This window comes from Triturus cristatus, chromosome 11 (genome assembly GCF_964204655.1).
Source record: "Triturus cristatus chromosome 11, aTriCri1.1, whole genome shotgun sequence".
NCBI lineage: Eukaryota > Metazoa > Chordata > Amphibia > Caudata > Salamandridae > Triturus > Triturus cristatus.
Window position 1 is genome coordinate 989599662 of NC_140594.1, and position 18693 is coordinate 989618354.

General features: G+C 47.2%; 1 protein-coding gene across 6 annotated transcripts in view; it reads right to left on the reverse strand.

Moving 5' to 3' along the window:
- The window catches only part of HLTF (helicase like transcription factor), a 397768-nt gene extending 384222 nt beyond the window's left edge, over positions 1–13546 (reverse strand). For all 6 annotated transcript variants that reach the window (XM_085635054.1, XM_085635052.1, XM_085635053.1 and 3 more), the window contains exon 1: positions 13300–13546. In XM_085635054.1, the coding sequence (XP_085491180.1) occupies positions 13300–13319 (20 nt within the window). In that variant the 5' untranslated portion in view covers positions 13320–13546. The remainder of the gene's footprint in view (positions 1–13299) is intronic.
- Between the last annotated feature and the right edge of the window lie 5147 nt (positions 13547–18693).

Sequence of the window (18693 nt, forward strand, 5' to 3'; positions counted from 1 at the left end):
AGTTAGGAATTAGCATTTAATTAACCTTACAAATTAACTGAAAAAAACATAGGTTTCAGGGGCGTTATAGTTAGCTGGACTTTTCACTCGTACAAAACCATTGAAATTCCCCCGTTATAGTTAGTTCAGCTAACTATAACTCGCACGCGCGCAATGCACTGCTGATGACGTCACATATTACATCACTCATGACATGGTCAGTGACATCACTCATGACATCACTGATGACATCTCAAATGACATCACTGATGACATCATCCTTGTGATAGAGTGGCAGACCTCCTCTCCCCCTAATATAACCTTTGATACACACATTCAAAAATAGAAACTAAAATTTTCAAAACAATGGACATACCAATACCAGATACAACAACCTATTCAGTAATTCTAAGATCCACATACACATCCACTCATTCACCAACAGTCCTATACAGTCACTCATACATGTACTCACTCATCATATGTACTCATACACCTATACATCCTGTTACATAACGCCACTCATCCAGTTACTCACACACAGTCACTCATGCTAATAAAGAATCAAACATCCATTTACTTGCATATACAGTTATACACACACCACCACACTTACTTCTACAGAAGCTTACACATACTTAGTCTTTTAAACAATCACTTATAGAAACACATACTTATTCATACAGGAACTCTTCCAATCTCTCACATATACTCACTCATATACACCAATAGTCACATATACTAGTTTAAAACATATGTAGTTACTCATAAAGACACTATTGAGACAGTCATTCACTCACTAACACACTCATCCACACATACAGTCCTGCACACATGCTGTCTTCAACACATACAAACAGTGAGTCACTCATTCATGCACCTATGCACTACGTAATACCCCCCACCGAACGATACAGAAACTCAGACACTCATACTGATACTCAAAAAAACAACTAATAACCTATATAGACACTCATGTAGCTACTCACCAACCCATGCAGCCACTTATACACAAAGTGAGAGACTGATACACATTTTTACATATTTAAACATTACTCACTAAGCCATGTATTCACTAAGATACACTTAATCAGTCAGTTATACAATCAATTTTTCAAAAACAAATCATCCATTTAGACACCTATATACCCATTTATTCTTCCATCGACCTTGAGATATACATATATAAAACATATGAAATTTTCAGAAAAACACACATTCACTGGATGATGTCATCAGTGATGTCATCAATGATGTAATTTGAGATGTCATGAGTGATGTCATGAGTTGAGTGATGTCACTGACCATGTCATGAGTGATGTAATATGTGACGTCATCAGCAGTGCATTGCGGGCGCGTGAGTTATAGTTAGCTGAACTAACTATAACGGGAGAATTTCAATGGTTTTGTACGAGTGAAAAGTCCAGCTAACTATAACGCCCCTGAAACCTATGGTTTTTTCAGTGTATATATATATATATATATATATATATATATATATATATATATATATATATATATACACACACACACACACCTTGTGTGGTTCTTTCAGTTAGTCATTCAAGAGGTTATAACCTGGTAAACCAAGCTGCTTTACATTCCTTCAAGACTTAGCCTGAAGGCTGAGCTCCATAACTACCACTAGGATACCTTTCAATAAAGGTTGTCTTAAACACTACCACTAGGATACCTTTCAATAAAGGTTGTCTTAAACCTAATCATCAAAAAGGGTTGTTTGGACTGGTGCAAGGTGCCCACTATAACTAGTGGACAGCATATACCTGGCCAACTTCTCACAGACACATCGCATTTTTCCAGGGAAAACTTACCCTTTGTTTGCAATGTGCCTAGCTGTGGATTTTGGACCCTAGCTCAGCCTGCACCTAGGGAAACCTAGCAAACCTGTACACTTTTAAAACTAGACACCCAGTGGAATCTAGGATGGGGTGACTTGTGTGGCTCTCACCAGGCTATGTCAGCCACAATCCCTTGCAAATCTCAAAATTTCTCAACGAAAATACATTTTCCTCACACTTCTGTGATTGAAAGTTCTGAAATCTGAGGGGCGTCACAAACTTCCACCCACCCAGCACCCACCCCTCTCCCACCCCCCCATTCCCTCCCCCACCCCCAAATCTGCCGATATAAATGGAACGGCAATTGTGTGAGTAGGCCTACTGCCTTCAACAGGAAATGGCACAAAACCTATTCAGGAGACATTAAAATAAAATTAGCACAAAATGACCTGGTTTTGCAAGGGAGTCGCATGCATTTTTGGTCCTGGGTTCGACGGCCATCTAGGGAACCTACCAAACCCAGATATTTCTGAAAACTAGATACCCGGAAGAGTCCAGGGAGGTGTGGCTTGCATGGATCCACCAATGTTTTCTTACCCAGACTCCCCTGTAACCTTTAAATTTACCTAAAAAGTCATATTTTCCTCACACTTCTGTGTGGCAAGGATGTGAAATAACTGCGCCGGCACAAATTTCCCAACACCAAGCATTCTCTACAGTCTCCAGATAAAAATGCCTCACTTGTGTGGGTGCCCAAAGCAGAGTCAGCCTAAATACTTATGAAAAACAACTGCTCTTTAGGAGCCAATTTGGTGCCCTCTCAGTTTTTTAGGTCTCGCTGAGACAGCGAAAGCTGTCTCTTTGAGACATTTTGTAAGTGGGCTTTCAAAAGTGCTACCCACATAGTTTTTCTGGCCTAGGGCTTGAGTGCACGATGGCGTGCACGTGCACAGCTGCTAATCTGCTCCTTGCATTCCCCCCTCCCTTCTCACCCATTCCTTTGATGCTCTGCTCGATTACTTTCACTTTCGCCGCTTTGATGTTTGATCCTGCCTGTACTTGTTCTCTTTGTCCTCACATATGCTCTTCCCTCTATGTTTTTCTCTCTGGTCTCACATGTGCTATTCCCTCTGTATTTTCACTCTGCCCTCACATGTGCTTTTCCCTCTCCATTTTTTAGGTCTCGCCTGAGACAGCGCTTTAGCGCTGCTCTGGCGAGACTTATAGTAAGCGAGTTTTGGAAGTGCAAACAGTGGCTTTTCAGGCCTCCAAATACAGTGCATGTGCGTCGGCCGGGCGCGAGTACCATTTGGAGGCCTGAAAGCACTTGTTTGCTTTCACTTTCGCGGCCCGCACGGCCGCTTTGATGTGATCGCAATTACTTTCACACACGCACATCTTATCTGCCCCATCCCTTTTGCTTCTTCTGTCTCACCCTCGTACCCCTATCTGTTTTTTCTCCCGTCTCCCCCACCCCACTTCTTTATGTTTAAGCACTTCAATAGTGCTTCCTACTTTGGTTATGTTCCTATTACAATACCACCAAATGCAACTGACTGTATTCTATGTTGCTTTCCTCAACCCCCCATACCCTCCTTCTCAATTGCAGCGGTTGGTTTCGCTTCGCACTTGTTCTTTTTTATTTGCTTTCCTAAATCACGCGCTTCTAGTTAATTTGAAACCGAAAGGGATACTGCTCTTGGAATTCCCCAAATATCTGGCCTCCAGCCCTGATCACGTGATCACCAGAAGCGAACTGTTCTCTCATTAAGTTGCCCGTTAGACGTGCAGCTCGAGCCACGACAAACTGTTTGCATCTGTCATACAGGACGAGGTAAAAAACAGGAATGTGAGATACTGCAAGTAACTGCATGGAGAATGTCTTGCAGGCTCCCAACCCTGGTTTGCCTTTTCGCAGAGCTGTGAATCAACATGTCTGAAATGTATAAACTTAGCTGTAGCGGCCCCTGAAAAACAGGCAGCCCCATTCTTGTTTGTTTTCTGAAACCATGCACGCAAGACTAACTTCCTTTAAGAATGTGTTATCTAAAAGCTCGTGCTCATTCTCTAATCATCAGTGAGTTAAAAGAACATGTTTTTTTCATCTCTAAATTCGCTGGAACTGATAGCGCTTTACCGCAGCTCTGAGTTATTACAGTGTCTAGTGACAAGTGAATTGTAAGGTTTGTACTTTCTGAGCCGTGTTCTCTGTGGAAGACGCGTTGTGCATTGAGCTTTTCATAATGCTTTACGAGGAGCGGTTTCACTCGTGCTGGGAAGGAACAGTGGCTTGTGGGGTCTGTTGAATATACATGCAGCTCAGAGAAGACAGATGTATTCAGTGAAACGAGTCAACATGTGCCTGGCGTACTAGATTGCCTCCTGTTCTAAGTTCCTATGATTGAGAGGAAGAGGGTGTGGAGTAACGGCCAGAGCTGACGTCTTTGGAGCTGCGGGACAAGGTTTGAGATACGGCTCAACATCCTGTCATTCTGGGCAATTCACATTAATCTCTCTACAAAAAAAGATGTAAAACAAGCATTTGCAATGCAATAGGTCTCGCATTAACGCGAGTTTGAGCTATTGACATTGCAAATAACAATGCCTTTTATTTTTGTTTTCTTTTTAAAAACATAAATAAAAGGCATTGTTATTTACAATGTCAATAGCTCAAACTCGCGTAACTGTGAGACCTATTGCATTGCAAATGCTTGTCTCTCTTTCCTCACACATGCTATTCCCTCTGTATTTGTCTCTCTTCCCTCACATGCACTCTTCCCTCTGCATTTTTTCTCTATGCTCTCACATGTGCTCTTCGCTCTGTATTTTTTTCTCTGCCCTCGCATGTGTTCTTCTCTCTATATTTTTCTCTCTGCTCTCACATGCTCTCTTCCCTCTATGTTTTTATCTCCGGTCTAACATGCGCCCTACCCTCTGTATTTTTCGCTTTGCTCTCACATGAGCTCTTCCCTCTCTATTTTTCTCTCCTCCCTCACATGGACTCTTCCCTCTGTATTTTTCTCTCTGCCCTCACGTGCTTTTCCCTCTGTATTTTTCTCTCTGCCCTCACATACTCTTCCCTGTATGTTTTCCTCTTTGCCCTCAAGTGCACTCTTCCCTCTGATCACATGCATACACAACTATGCACACATACAAACACACACATGCATTTACACACACATATGAACATATACAAACACACACAGACATGCATAAACATATGCATATACATGCACACCAACCCCACATACACATATAAACAAGCACGCACACCAACATGCTCAAACACATATACATACACACAAACATACATACACAGACATAGGTATACACACAAACATATGTGTACACATCCATGAAGACAAATGAACACAATGACACACCCATACTTGCACACCAACACACACATGCATACACAAACATATACACATACAAACACACACATGCATACACACACAGATATATACATATAGACACACACACTATGCACACACACGCATCTCCCGTACTGTCTCAGGGAAAGCGTCGGTGTCAGCTGTCTCCTAGAGGGAGATCTCGCATGAGACAGTAAGACTCAGAGACATGTGGCGGTGGGGAGAGGCAGACATGCCTCCCTTTAATTGTGTTGTTGCAAGATGGTGACTATCTTCTGCCACTGGTGCATTCAGATAAGCGGCAGGAAGTTCATCGGACACATGCACTGGTTTCAATTTTGAGAAAGTGGGGTGAACGTTCCACAGATCGTGAGTGTGTGTCAATACGTGTTTCTCCTTCACGGCAAGGCCAATCAGTACGTTTTGTTTAACCGTGTGGTCATGAATCCTTTAACCCCTTCGCTGCGGCGGGAATTCCGCCGCAGCGCTGGGGGGTGCGGGGGGGCAGCGCGGTGGCGCTGTGCTCATGACGGAGCCACTCCGTCATGAGCCACGGTTGAGCTGTGCTCATGACGGAGCGGTTCCGTCATGACTCCGCCCAGTTGCGTTGTCCCCCCACACAGGCGGGGAAACAGCGCCGCGTGGGCGGAGCGGCCGCCAACGGTCGTGGCATGACGGAACCGCTCCGTCATGAGCACACGGCAACCGTGGCTCATGACGGAGCGGTTCCGTCATGAGCGGGGAAGGGGTTAATTGCATAAGTGAGCGGGTATGGATGTAATCAAAAATGTAACACTAATACCACATTTTCTGTCACTCTTGTGAACAGGTTTGCTGTGAATGTATGAATGAGAATGGCGTTTTAGAATACGTTGCATGGAAAAGGGTCAACATGGTGTATACGTGTTTTTTAACTTTTTTTTAATTTATTTTTTATTGCATGGTTAACGTCATGATATACCGGATTCGGATGCTTCATTGCAGATCAGTTGTTTGGCCCGTGGTTATTTACGAGTTTGGAAAATACTTTTGTATTGTTTCGATTCTTTTTGTCTCTGCCCCATCTCTTGGCTGCATCCTTACTCTCTCCCATCTTCTCTCTCCACCTCTTTGCTACATGTTCTCTCGTAATGTTTTCATTTTCCTCAACTCTCCTCTTTACTCTCTCTAATTCTTTTTTTGCTCCTTTTCTGTCTCTGTCCCTTCTCTCCTCTTTCTCTCCCCACCTGTCCCTTCTCTAACCCCACTCCTCTTCCACTGCCCGCCCCCCAATCCCTCTCTCTCGCAATACTGCAGCATAGGCAGCACCAGGTCTCTGATGCCTTCTCAGTGTTGGCCCTGGGGGTGGAGGAGGTAAGTCAGCCCCCCAAGTGAATCCCATTATCAACAGATAGTGAACCTCTATTTACCAACAAGTACGGAGCGGTCTCGGGTGACGGCTGATGCGAACAGTGATCTGCTCTCGGCCCCTGTGGGATGGGGGCGTTACCTTACACTAGGAGATGAAGTAAAAGTGATATCCTCCCCTCCCCCCCACTCCACCACTGTCTCTCCTCACCCTTCACCTCTCTCTCTCCTCCACTTCCCTTCCAACTCGGTCTCTCCTCACCCTCCACCTCCGTCTCTCCTCACCCTCCACCTCCGTCTCTCCTCACCCTCCACCTCCGTCTCTCCTCACCCTCCACCTCCGTCTCTCCTCACCCTCCACCTCCGTCTCTCCTCACCCTCCACCTCCGTCTCTCCTCACCCTCCACCTCCGTCTCTCCTCACCCTCCACCTCCGTCTCTCCTCACCCTCCACCTCCGTCTCTCCTCACCCTCCACCTCCGTCTCTCCTCACCCTCCACCTCCGTCTCTCCTCACCCTCCACCTCCGTCTCTCCTCACCCTCCATCTCTCCTCACCCTCCGTCTCTCCTCACCCTCCACCTCCGTCTCTCCTCACCCTCCACCTCCGTCTCTCCTCACCCTCCACCTCCGTCTCTCCTCACCCTCCACCTCCGTCTCTCCTCACCCTCCACCTCCGTCTCTCCTCACCCTCCACCTCCGTCTCTCCTCACCCTCCACCTCCGTCTCTCCTCACCCTCCACCTCTCCTCACCCTCCACCTCCGTCTCTCCTCACCCTCCACCTCCGTCTCTCCTCACCCTCCAACTGTTTCTCCTCACCCTCCACCTCACCCTCCACGTGTCTCTCCTCACCCTCCACCTCACCCTCCTCACCCTCCACGTGTCTCACCTCACCCTCCACACGTCTCACCTCACCCTCCACACGTCTCACCTCACCCTCCACACGTCTCTCCTCACCCTCCACACGTCTCTCTCCTCACCCTCCACACGTCTCTCTCCTCACCCTCCACACGTCTCTCTCCTCACCCTCCACACGTCTCTCTCCTCACCCTCCACACGTCTCTCTCCTCACCCTCCACACGTCTCTCTCCTCACCCTCCACACGTCTCTCTCCTCACCCTCCACACGTCTCTCTCCTCACCCTCCACACGTCTCTCTCCTCACCCTCCACACGTCTCTCTCCTCACCCTCCACACGTCTCTCCTCACCCTCCACACGTCTCTCCTCACCCTCCACACGTCTCTCCTCACCCTCCACACGTCTCTCCTCACCCTCCACGTCTCTCCTCACCCTCCACACGTGTCTCTCCTCACCCTTCACACGTGTCTCTCCTCACCCTTCACACGTGTCTCTCCTCACCCTTCACACGTGTCTCTCCTCACCCTCCACACGTCTCTCCTCACCCTCCGCCTCACCCTCCACATGTGTCTCCTCCTCACCCTCCACATGTGTCTCCTCCTCACGCTCCACATGTGTCTCTCCTCACCCTCCACACGTGTCTCTCCTCACCCTCCACACGTGTCTCTCCTCACCCTCCACACGTGTCTCTCCTCACCCTCCACACGTGTCTCTCCTCACCCTCCACACGTGTCTCTCCTCACCCTCCACACGTCTCTCCTCACCCTCCACACGTCTCTCCTCACCCTCCACACGTCTCTCCTCACCCTCCACACGTCTCTCCTCACCCTCCACACGTCTCTCCTCACCCTCCACACGTCTCTCCTCACCCTCCACACGTCTCTCCTCACCCTCCACACGTCTCTCCTCACCCTCCACGTCTCTCCTCACCCTCCACGTCTCTCCTCACCCTCCACGTCTCTCCTCACCCTCCACGTCTCTCCTCACCCTCCACACGTGTCTCTCCTCACCCTCCACACGTGTCTCTCCTCACCCTTCACACGTGTCTCTCCTCACCCTTCACACGTGTCTCTCCTCACCCTCCACACGTGTCTCTCCTCACCCTCCTCCTCACGCTCCACATGTGTCTCTCCTCACCCTCCACACGTGTCTCTCCTCACCCTCCACACGTGTCTCTCCTCACCCTCCACACGTGTCTCTCCTCACCCTCCACACGTGTCTCTCCTCACCCTCCACACGTGTCTCTCCTCACCCTCCACGTGTCTCTCCTCACCCTCCACGTGTCTCTCCTCACCCTCCACGTGTCTCTCCTCACCCTCCACGTGTCTCTGCTGCACGCCTCACACTGATGCACGCCACACACTGCTGCACGCCTCACACTGCTGCACGCCTCACACTGCTGCACGCCTCACACTGCTGCACGCCTCACACTGCTGCACGCCTCACACTGCTGCACGCCTCACACTGCTGCACGCCTCACACTGCTGCACGCCTCACACTGCTGCACGCCTCACACTGCTGCACGCCTCACACTGCTGCACGCCTCACACTGCTGCACGAAACATTGCTGCACGCCACACACTGCTGCACGCCTCACACTGCTGCACGCCTCACACTGCTGCACGCCTCACACTGCTGCACGCCTCACACTGCTGCACGCCTCACACTGCTGCACGCCTCACACTGCTGCACGAAACATTGCTGCACGCCACACACTGCTGCACGCCACACACTGATGCAACCGGCACACTGCTGCACGCCACACACTGCTGCATTACTCACTGCTGCATGCTGCACGACACTGCTGCACGACACTGCTGCACGCAGCACACTGCTGCACGCCGCTGCACGCCACAGTGCTGCATTTCTCACACTGCTACACGAAACACTGCTGCATGCCGCACACTGCTGCACGCAGCACACTGCTGCACGCCGCTGCACATCACAGTGCTGCATGCCTCACACTGCTACACGAAACACTGCTGCACGCCGCACACTGGTGCACGCCGCACACTGGTGCACGCCGCACACTGCTTTTATGCAAGTTTATGCTACTGACATTGTAAATGACAATGCCTTTTATTTGTTTTAAAACCAAAACATAAATAAAAGGCGTTGTAATTTTACAATGCCAATAGCTCAAACTCTTATAAATGCGAGACCTATTGCATTGCAAATGCTTGTTATTTTATGCATTTTAGATAGTCTGCTTTGGGCACCCAAACAAGTGAGATATCTTTTTTTATCAGAAGACCGAGGGAAACGCTGGATGGTGGGAAATTTGTGCCAGCGCAGTGGTTCGACAACTTTTCCAGACAGAAATGTGAGGAAAGTGTACCTTTTTAGCTGAAATTGAGGTTTGCAGGGGATTCAGGGCGATAAAAGACTGGAGGACCCACGCAAGTCACAACACCAGCCAAGCACCATCCACGCACATCCCCAGCCAAGCAAATCGCCAGCCAAACGGCAGTCTATGCACACAGCCAGACATGTGCTATCATTCCACACCGCTAGCCAAGCAACAGTCCACGTACAATGCCAACCAAGCGTTAGTACACACACACTGCCAGCTAAGCGCAAGTCCACACACACCCCCAGCAAAATGCAGGTTCACACACAGCCAGCCAAACACCAGAATACACTTACCATCAGCCGAACTCCAGTTCACGCACACACAGAAACTTTCATAGTGTGTAGTGGTTTTCGGCCCCCCAAGGGGGCAGAAACGGCCAAAATGTGTGCACACATAAAAAAAGGGAGAGCCACCCTTACCTAAGGGGCCACTCCCTGACATGCCCATACACGTATCTCTGGTGCCTAGTGGACTTTCTGACCCCTTCTGCCCCCACGGGGGGCAGATAGACTGACTATTTTGGGGAGGGGTGAGGCATTGGTATGCCGATTCTGGATAGCCCCCACCTCTGAACTACTCAAAACAATTAGTCCCTGGCTTCCTGGGGCTATTGCCCGCATATGCCCCCCGGGTGGCAGAAAGACTGCCATTTTGTTTTGAGTGGGGTGGGGGCATTGGCATGTCCATTCTAGGCAGCCCCACCCATACGCTGGCTAAATACTCCCTGGAGCTTAGTGGACTTTCTGCTTCCCCGGTGTGGCAGACCAGGGGCTATTGCCTCATCTGCTCAAAGACTGTGGCTATTTTTTGGGGGGATTGTGGCAATCTGGCCAGCCCCACACCTACATATTCAAACCAAAAAAATCCCTGGTGCCTAGTGTGCTTTCTGCCCTCATGGGGGGCAGAAAGACAGAACCTTTAATGTTTGGTGTGGTGGGGGCATTGGCCTGCCCATTTTGGGCAGCCCCTACCCCTCCATATACAAAACAAAAAACTCCCTGGTGCTAGGTGTGCTAGCAGTTAACTTTTATTTTACTAGATCCTTCGCGATAAAACATCTAGTCGCCCTGGAGGGTTTCTTTGATACGTGCAGAAAGAGCAAACACTCTTACTTTGAGATCATAATTCTAGGTGACTTTAATATCCACCAGTGCAATCTTAACTGTATCTCTACTAAGGCTCATGTGTATTTTTGACCACTAACCACACATTTTGAACATACAGAGTCAGGCATACTCATAGAAGGGCTTCTTTCAGCAAACAATCTGCATTGTCTAGAGCAAACGGCGGAGAACAATCCTATTTCTACCTTCACAGGTATGGGATGCTCTAGGATAATTGTTTTATAATGATCTCCGCATCCTTAGCCCCCTGTAGTCTATAAATTGAGTGCTCTCTGGAGCAACTACAGTGATCACAACCCTCTCATGCTCGAACTATTGTACACATCTGCCTTTGTTGAAGTAAAGAGTAGGGGCATCCCCAATTCCGACATTAGCACCAAGGATCAATCACGTAGATTGAAGTGGGAGAAGGTGGTACTGGAAAGGTTCTTAGATAACCTGTATGCAGAGTGTGTCGTTGAGGTCTCAGCATGTATGGACACCAATGAGCAGGATAGAGCCGTTCTAGACACCTTTGGAATACTAACTAAGCAGATAGCTATCAACCTAACCGTCCCATGTACAGGCGAGGGAGCTAAGGCTAAGAGAGAAGAAGCCGAAACATTGTATTACAGATTTATCGATCCACATATGAAATGCTTGTGGGAATAAAGCTTGTGGGTATTTAAATTAAGGGGCGGGGAATTAGACAATAGTACTAAAGAAAGTTATTGCACTTATTATGGTGTGATGTCCTCACCCCACTGCCTAGCCCAATCAAATTGAGAGGTGTACATAGAATTTAAACATTTGGGGGTGGATCATACATTTGAATTGGTCTAACAGAGGTAAGTACTAGTTAGTTAGACACACTTGGCGAGTCTGTGGTTCTTTGAACAAAGGTTAAATGTATTATTATTTCCTCCCTATTCTAAACTACTACTAGATCTTTCGACAAGTACATTTACTTAGGACAGGGATGGTAAGAATACTGGTGTAAAGGTTCTCTGAGGTAAATCAAAATTGATGACCAGCGCCTATTTGCTAGCTCATTGAACGTATGAATGTATAGGGGCCCAAATGAGTGTTGTGTGTGTGTGTATGTATGTATAGAGCTGGTAAACTCCGCTGCATCAGGTACAACCAGGACATCATAAGGACAAGCCTTTCCCATCACAGGATAGGTAAAAATCGGGAGGAGCAGTGCAAGCTTTATTTCTTCACTGAACTAGGCAATATGGCAGTAACAAAGCAAGCTTACCTCACTCACAAACAGCCTTCCATTTCCCATCTAACAGACTAGTACTTACGTTTTTTGCTCATAGAATGTGTACAGTTAAGGTATGAGTGAGATGCAGATAACAGACAGCTCTCTGTAGTGGGTGCTTATGTCACTGAAGTGAATGCACAGGTGGAGGAGTTATTTAATATGCGAGTTCTGACACCATTCTGTTTTATGCACGTTAGCATCCTGAAAGTCCTGCTACTGTCTTTTGTTGACCTGCTTATGTTGATCATTCGGTGTTCCAAGCATTAGGAAGGCGCCTTCACCTACTAGATCATTGCTAATTGGAGCAGTCTCGCCACAGTATAACATATAACAAACTATCTCTAGACAGGCACACAGGTAGCAAACTCTACGAAAAGGTTTGATGTGCACGCACACAAGACACGGTGCCATCTCAGGCTCGGTGCTGTACTTGTTCGAAATGTTGAGGGCCGCCAGTGCAATCTTTAATCTTTCAACTTCCTACATTGAAAGAGGACTTCTTCCATTTATGCGGTTAGGTGCTCGGCCAGGTCCTGTCTTGATGTGGTTATTAGACACATCTGCTTTCACATTTCCTGGATAATCCACAGGTTGAGATGTATAGCAACGGGCTAGCGTCTGACTTCAAATCATGCCTGTGTTCAAATCTGCCTTCAGAGAAATCGCTGACAGAGAAGTAACAAGAAGCAACTCCAAAACCGAAAGTAGTCCCAAGACTGTTCATTTAATGGGAGGAGTCGCTCAGTGAACATCACAGTCTAGACGACCTACCTCTGAAAGATGCATTTCCACACCAGGCCGGCATTTATTACCGGTTCCGTTCACTATACGGACAAATATCATTTGCTGAGATAATTATTGTATTGTTTTCACATTTATTGGAAAGTGGTTATCCGTTCAGTGATGCTCCTTCCTGCGTCCTCAAGTAAGGTTTTGTGACAAGACTTATTGCGCTGTCACAAGATGCATTAATTATATTCGTACTAAATGACTAACTGTACTTCAAACCTACGGCTCATTTGTTCACTGTAATACTGGCATTTCATTGCTCGGTCTTATGTTGCTTATAATATGTGTCCTCGTTTCTTGTAATGCGCACTGACACTCACGTTTAAAGCTTTCACAACCCTACCTAAAAATATATATAATAACATTTTTTTTTAAGTGTTCAAAATTAGCAAAACTTTCCACCGGCTCCTATCCTTTTGCTTTCCTCACCTCATGAACATCCAAGACATGGTGCTTAGACGTCGCAGGGAGCAGCCGGTGTAAACCCCTGTGCCAGGTACCCGAGTCCCGCTGTCAGTGAGAAGGCAGCTCGGGGAGAACGAGTATGCACTGCGCCTGTCTGCAGTTCAGCCTTTCAAAGAAGAGAATGTGAAGCTGGAGGGAACTTCTGGTCCTGCAACAATTCACCGCGCTTCCAATACAACTAGCAGCTTTGCCGGAATTATTTTTACGTCACATATTATTTTGCAGCCATGGAAGAGAAACTGTAATCTGATTGGATGGCACTGCAATCAATCAAGGCGTGGGCACATGCCAGGCTAAGGCCCTTTATCGCGTCCACCAGTCAGAGTACGTCTACTAAAAACCGTTCATCGTTTGACCAATAGACAAAGTTTTTTGATAGTACCTTTGAGGTTACATAAACAGCCAACCGAAAATAGGAAAGCAGAAGCAGGGAAATTCGAAATCGAAAGCACAGAGAGATAGAAAATACAGCGGATGTACACTTATTCCTCTCAGCGTGTTTTTCCATCACATTCACTGCATTATCTGCTGCTCGGTGTTCGTGGGGTTTCCCTATCCCTTACGTCGTTGCACAGAAGCGAGGTGCGCAGGTTATTTGGATATGGTTATATCAGTGGAGTACCACTTTTGCATTTCTGGACTTTGCTTTTATTATTGTTGTGTGTGTTCCTCCCACTGTTTCAGAATTAAAATAAAAAAGACTACAACTCCCAGCATTCATTTTTTTTAATGAACCTAGAGAAAACTGACAAGCAAACTGCAAGTACATCACATGATAAATAGGCAATATTACTGCGACTACGATTGATTCTAGCACTACATGTTAATATTTAGCAGCAAATCACCTATATGCCTTTCATGTTGGTTACAGTGCAACAAGAATAATACAGTGCTATAGTGATACATCTTTAAAAACATAGATATGCATGAAATGATCAGGGAAGACGGCGCCATTAAGACATGCTACAAATTAAATGGGGTAAAAGGCAACTTCAATAGAACAGGGCTATAAATAAACATCACAAAACATCACAAAAACCTTGTCAGTTTGCCTCACATGACTAAGAAACCTCACTCATACAGGAACCAGAACTTCCTAACCCCACCCCCTTAAAAAACAGTTACTTGCCCCCCTCATACACCTTTCCCACCAAACCTGTCCTTGTCATCCTTCACCCTCTGACGTCTTCTTTTTCTCCCACTCTAATACCCAACTCATGGAAGGGAGCCGAGGTGATCTCCGTGTTTAAACAAGCATTTGCAATGCAATAGGTCTCGCATTTATAAGAGTTTGAGCTATTGGCATTGTAAAATTACAATGCCTTTTATTTATGTTTTGGTTTTAAAACAAATAAAAGGCATTGTCATTTACAATGTCAGTAGCATAAACTCGCATAAAAGCAGTGTGCGGCGTGCAGCAGTGTTTCGTGTAGCAGTGTGAGGCATGCAGCACTGTGTGGCGTGCAGTGGCCTGCAGCAGTGTGCGGCGTGCAGCAGTGTCGTGCAGCATGCAGCAGCGAGTAAAGCAGCAGTGTGCGACGTGCAGCAGTGTGTGGCGTGCATCAGTGTTTCGTGTAGCATTGTGCGGCGTGCAGCAGTGTGTGGCGTGCAGCAGTGTGCGGCGTGCAGCAGTGTGTGGCGTGCAGCGGCATGCAGCAGTGTGTGGCGTGCAGCAGTGGTTAATGCAGCAGTGTGCGGCGTGCAGCAGTGTGTGGCGTGCATCAGTGTTTCGTGTAGCATTGTGCGGCGTGCAGCAGTGTGTGGCGTGCAGCAGTGTGCGGCGTGCAGCAGTGTGTGGCGTGCAGCAGTGTGTGGCGTGCAGCGGCATGCAGCAGTGTGTGGCGTGCAGCAGTGTGTGGCATGCAGCAGTGTGCGGCGTGCAGCAGTGTGCGGTGTGCAGCAGTGTGCGGCGTGCAGCAGTGTGAGGCGTGCAGCAGTGTGCGGCGTGCAGCATTGTGAGGCGTGCAGCAGTGTGAGGCGTGCAGCAGTGTGGCGTGCAGCAGTGTGTGGCGTGCAGCAGTGTGTGGCGTGCAGCAGTGTGAGGCGTGCAGCAGTGTGAGGCGTGCAGCAGTGTGAGGCGTGCAGCAGTGTGTAATGCAGCAGTGTGTAATGCAGCAGTGTGCGCAGCAGTGTGTGGTGTGCGGTAGTGTGCGGCATGCAGCAGTGTGCGGCGTGCAGCAGTGTGTGGCGTGCAGCAGTGTGAGGCGTGCAGCAGTGTGTAATGCAGCAGTGTGCGCAGCAGTGTGCGGCGTGCGGCAGTGTGCGGCGTGCAGCAGTGTGCGGCGTGCAGCAGTGTGTGGCGTGGTTTGTAAACAACAAGAAAAGCGGACATCAAAGGAAGGGTGGGAGGGAACGAGCATATGGGGTGTGAGTTATAACGAAAATTAATTGTTGTAAGAGGGGATGCAGGAAGTGAGGCCGAGCGCACGCTGGCGAAAGCAGTCTGCTGCTTTCAAGTCCGATGCCAGATGCCAGCTTCGCGCTTGAATGCCTCACATGCACTGGCCATAAACCGCATTCCTAAGGTCTTGTGCCCCTTACTAAATCTCTCTGAATGCATGAGGCGGCGCACGCGCAGGAAGTAGCTGGTGGCAAATGAAATGCGCGTGGTTGTGCGCGTAACCGCCACCCGATCCGCCTGGGAAGCCTTTAGGAGCCTTTTCTGAAGCCCCTACATAAGTCTCGCTGAGCTATCGCTTACGCGATAGCCAGGCGAGACCTAAAAAGGCGACAGATCCTTGCCCTGTAATACAGACCCATCAGCCTTATAGATTGCTTCCAAAAGGTGTTTGCTCATGCAGTCCTTGATAAGCTACAAAACTGCTTTAGCGAGCATAACATTAAGTCTACCTTTCAAGTGGGCTGTAGACAAAAAATAAGCACCATTGACCAGGTGTTTGGTTTTCTTCTTTTATCCTTTAAGACTGTAGCCACTGGTCGATGAGCCCGTATGTAGCCTCTATAGACCTAAAGACTGCCTTTGATCTTGTCCCAAGAAATAAGCTGTGGCAGGTCTTAAAAGATATGGGTCTTCCTGTGGAGATTCTTTCATTAATTATTCGCCTACATGAGGCTAACTTTGCTAGGGTCTGATGGGGTTCCCAAGGCCAACAAACTGATTCAATAAAAGTCTAATAGGGGGGTATGCCAAGGTTGTGTATTGGCACCTACACACTTCTCCCTCATTGTAAATAGTGTTGTCCAGTTCCTTTATGATGTTCCAGCAGACACCACTACTTTGGGGGGGTGGGGGCAAAAGTGGTAACATTATTATTCGCTGATGAGACACTTTTAGTATCTAAAACCCCAGGGGGGCTTCAGCTACTACTAAATTGTTTCAAAGCCTTTTGTGATTACCGAGGATTAGAGGTTAACACCACTAAGACAAAGCTCCTATTCCTCAACCCTAACAAATCTTTTAGGGGTAAACATTCATTAGGAGGGGTTCCACTGGAAAGGGAGAGCACTTTTGAATACTTGGGTATTACCCTTTCAGAAGATTTGTCCTGGAAGCCTCATATAGCTAAGCTGACTAAGGCACAGGCATACAACAGGGGCTTTAATAAAGGGACACAGCACTACCTTTAATAAACCATTAGCAGCACCACTCCAGATTTATGATTCCAAGGCAGTGGGCTCAGCTCTCTGCGGTGCTGAGCTCTGGGGCTTCGGAGAGATGGCTGCCCTTTCGAATTCTGAGAATATGTGTTTGAGGTGCCTGGTTTCAATTCCCCAGGATACGCCACTCCACCTGCTAAGGCTTGATTTGGGTAGGTTTCCTATTTTAGAGAAGGCTAAGCTATGCCCCTTACTGTTATGGTTACACATTAGGTCCACTTCTGAGTTGCTTTCATATGCCACTGCTCTTATGGAAGTTAGCACTCTTGATCGCTCCAAGAAGATAGGTTGAATTCATATTGTGAAATCCCTGCTTACTGCAATAGAGCTTGAGGGCTATTGGGATGTAATTGACCCAGCACTGCTCCCCAGTAAAGATTTAATCAGGAAGCAGTACTGAGATTGAGCATTGCAGGCTTCATGTTCCAACTTATCACAGGGTCGTTTAACTATGGAGTTGTGGGATTTTAAATTTACCAGCTCACATGAACAATACTTAGATATCATCACGACACCCCAGGACAGGAAACTGTACATGCAGTCCAGGTTTGGTTTTCTTCCCCTGTACTCTTTCATGAGTTCTTGGCAAAAGCCTCCTACACTCTCTCTGTTTTGCCCCATTTGTGTTACTGCAACAGAGTCTACCGCCCATGTTCTTTTTTCTTGTCCACTGTACTCATGTCTGAGACCTAAATGTCTGAAACCGACCTGTAAGTAATTGGGAACATGTATGAGTGGGGAAGCTGTTCGCATCCTTAAATCGGATTCTAGCTCGGTGATTGTTGGCTCAGTTGCAAAGTTCTTAGGCCGCATGTGGGCAATCAGAAGGAAAGTGTTGCAAGAGTAAGATTGCTGCATATCTTCATTTTTAGGTTCCTGAACTTGTTTTTAATTGGATTCCTGTTTTGTATATTCCTTGCTAACACCAAACAATCATTTGTGTAGTGCATTGCATGTCCTAAGTTAACATGGCGGACCATGAAGCCCTTTCAGAGCAGGCATCGGTATTTGTTACTCTGGACTATATGTACATGAAAGCATACATTTTTTATCTATGAACTTTAGATTATGGATTAATCAATATCTTTTTTGACCAGGCTATTATTGTATTCTGACTAGCATTTGAATGTTTCTATGTTTTGTATCGTATTTGTACTTTTATAGTCTTGAGACCAAAATAAAGTTTTATGATGATGATGAAAAAGTCAGAGAGTGAAATTGAGAAGAGAACAAGTCCAAGTGAGCCTGAGACTAGAGTGATTACCAAATTCCCTGTGAGAGAAGTCCATGGAGTAAAATCTGCATGTGCCTTGGAGTCAATCTGATCTTCTTTCATTCACAAAAATGTTTCCAAAGCTTAGGGAAGAGCCCGATAAGTGGTACACAGAAGTAGACAGACTTATAACCATTTCAATGGTACTTTGAGGAGATTTGAATACGTTGTAAAAAAATGTAATTCCCAAAGATCTTTGGCTGGCATGTTAAGCAGTTATGAACTGGCCAACAGAGGAACCAGCAAGAGTTGCCCAAAATAATAGCCTTTTCCCAGAAGTGCTGAACAAATAGAGAGCAATTATTAAGCATTCGAATTTGAAGGTTTTGCAGAGAGAGGCGAATTGGTCTAAAATTATGCTGGTAACGCAAGAACCAAAGCAGTCAGTGCATGCTTTTTGTGAGAGGCTAATGCAGACCTATCAATAGTACAGCGGAGTTGAAGATCCAGCTCGCTAAAGGCTGAGT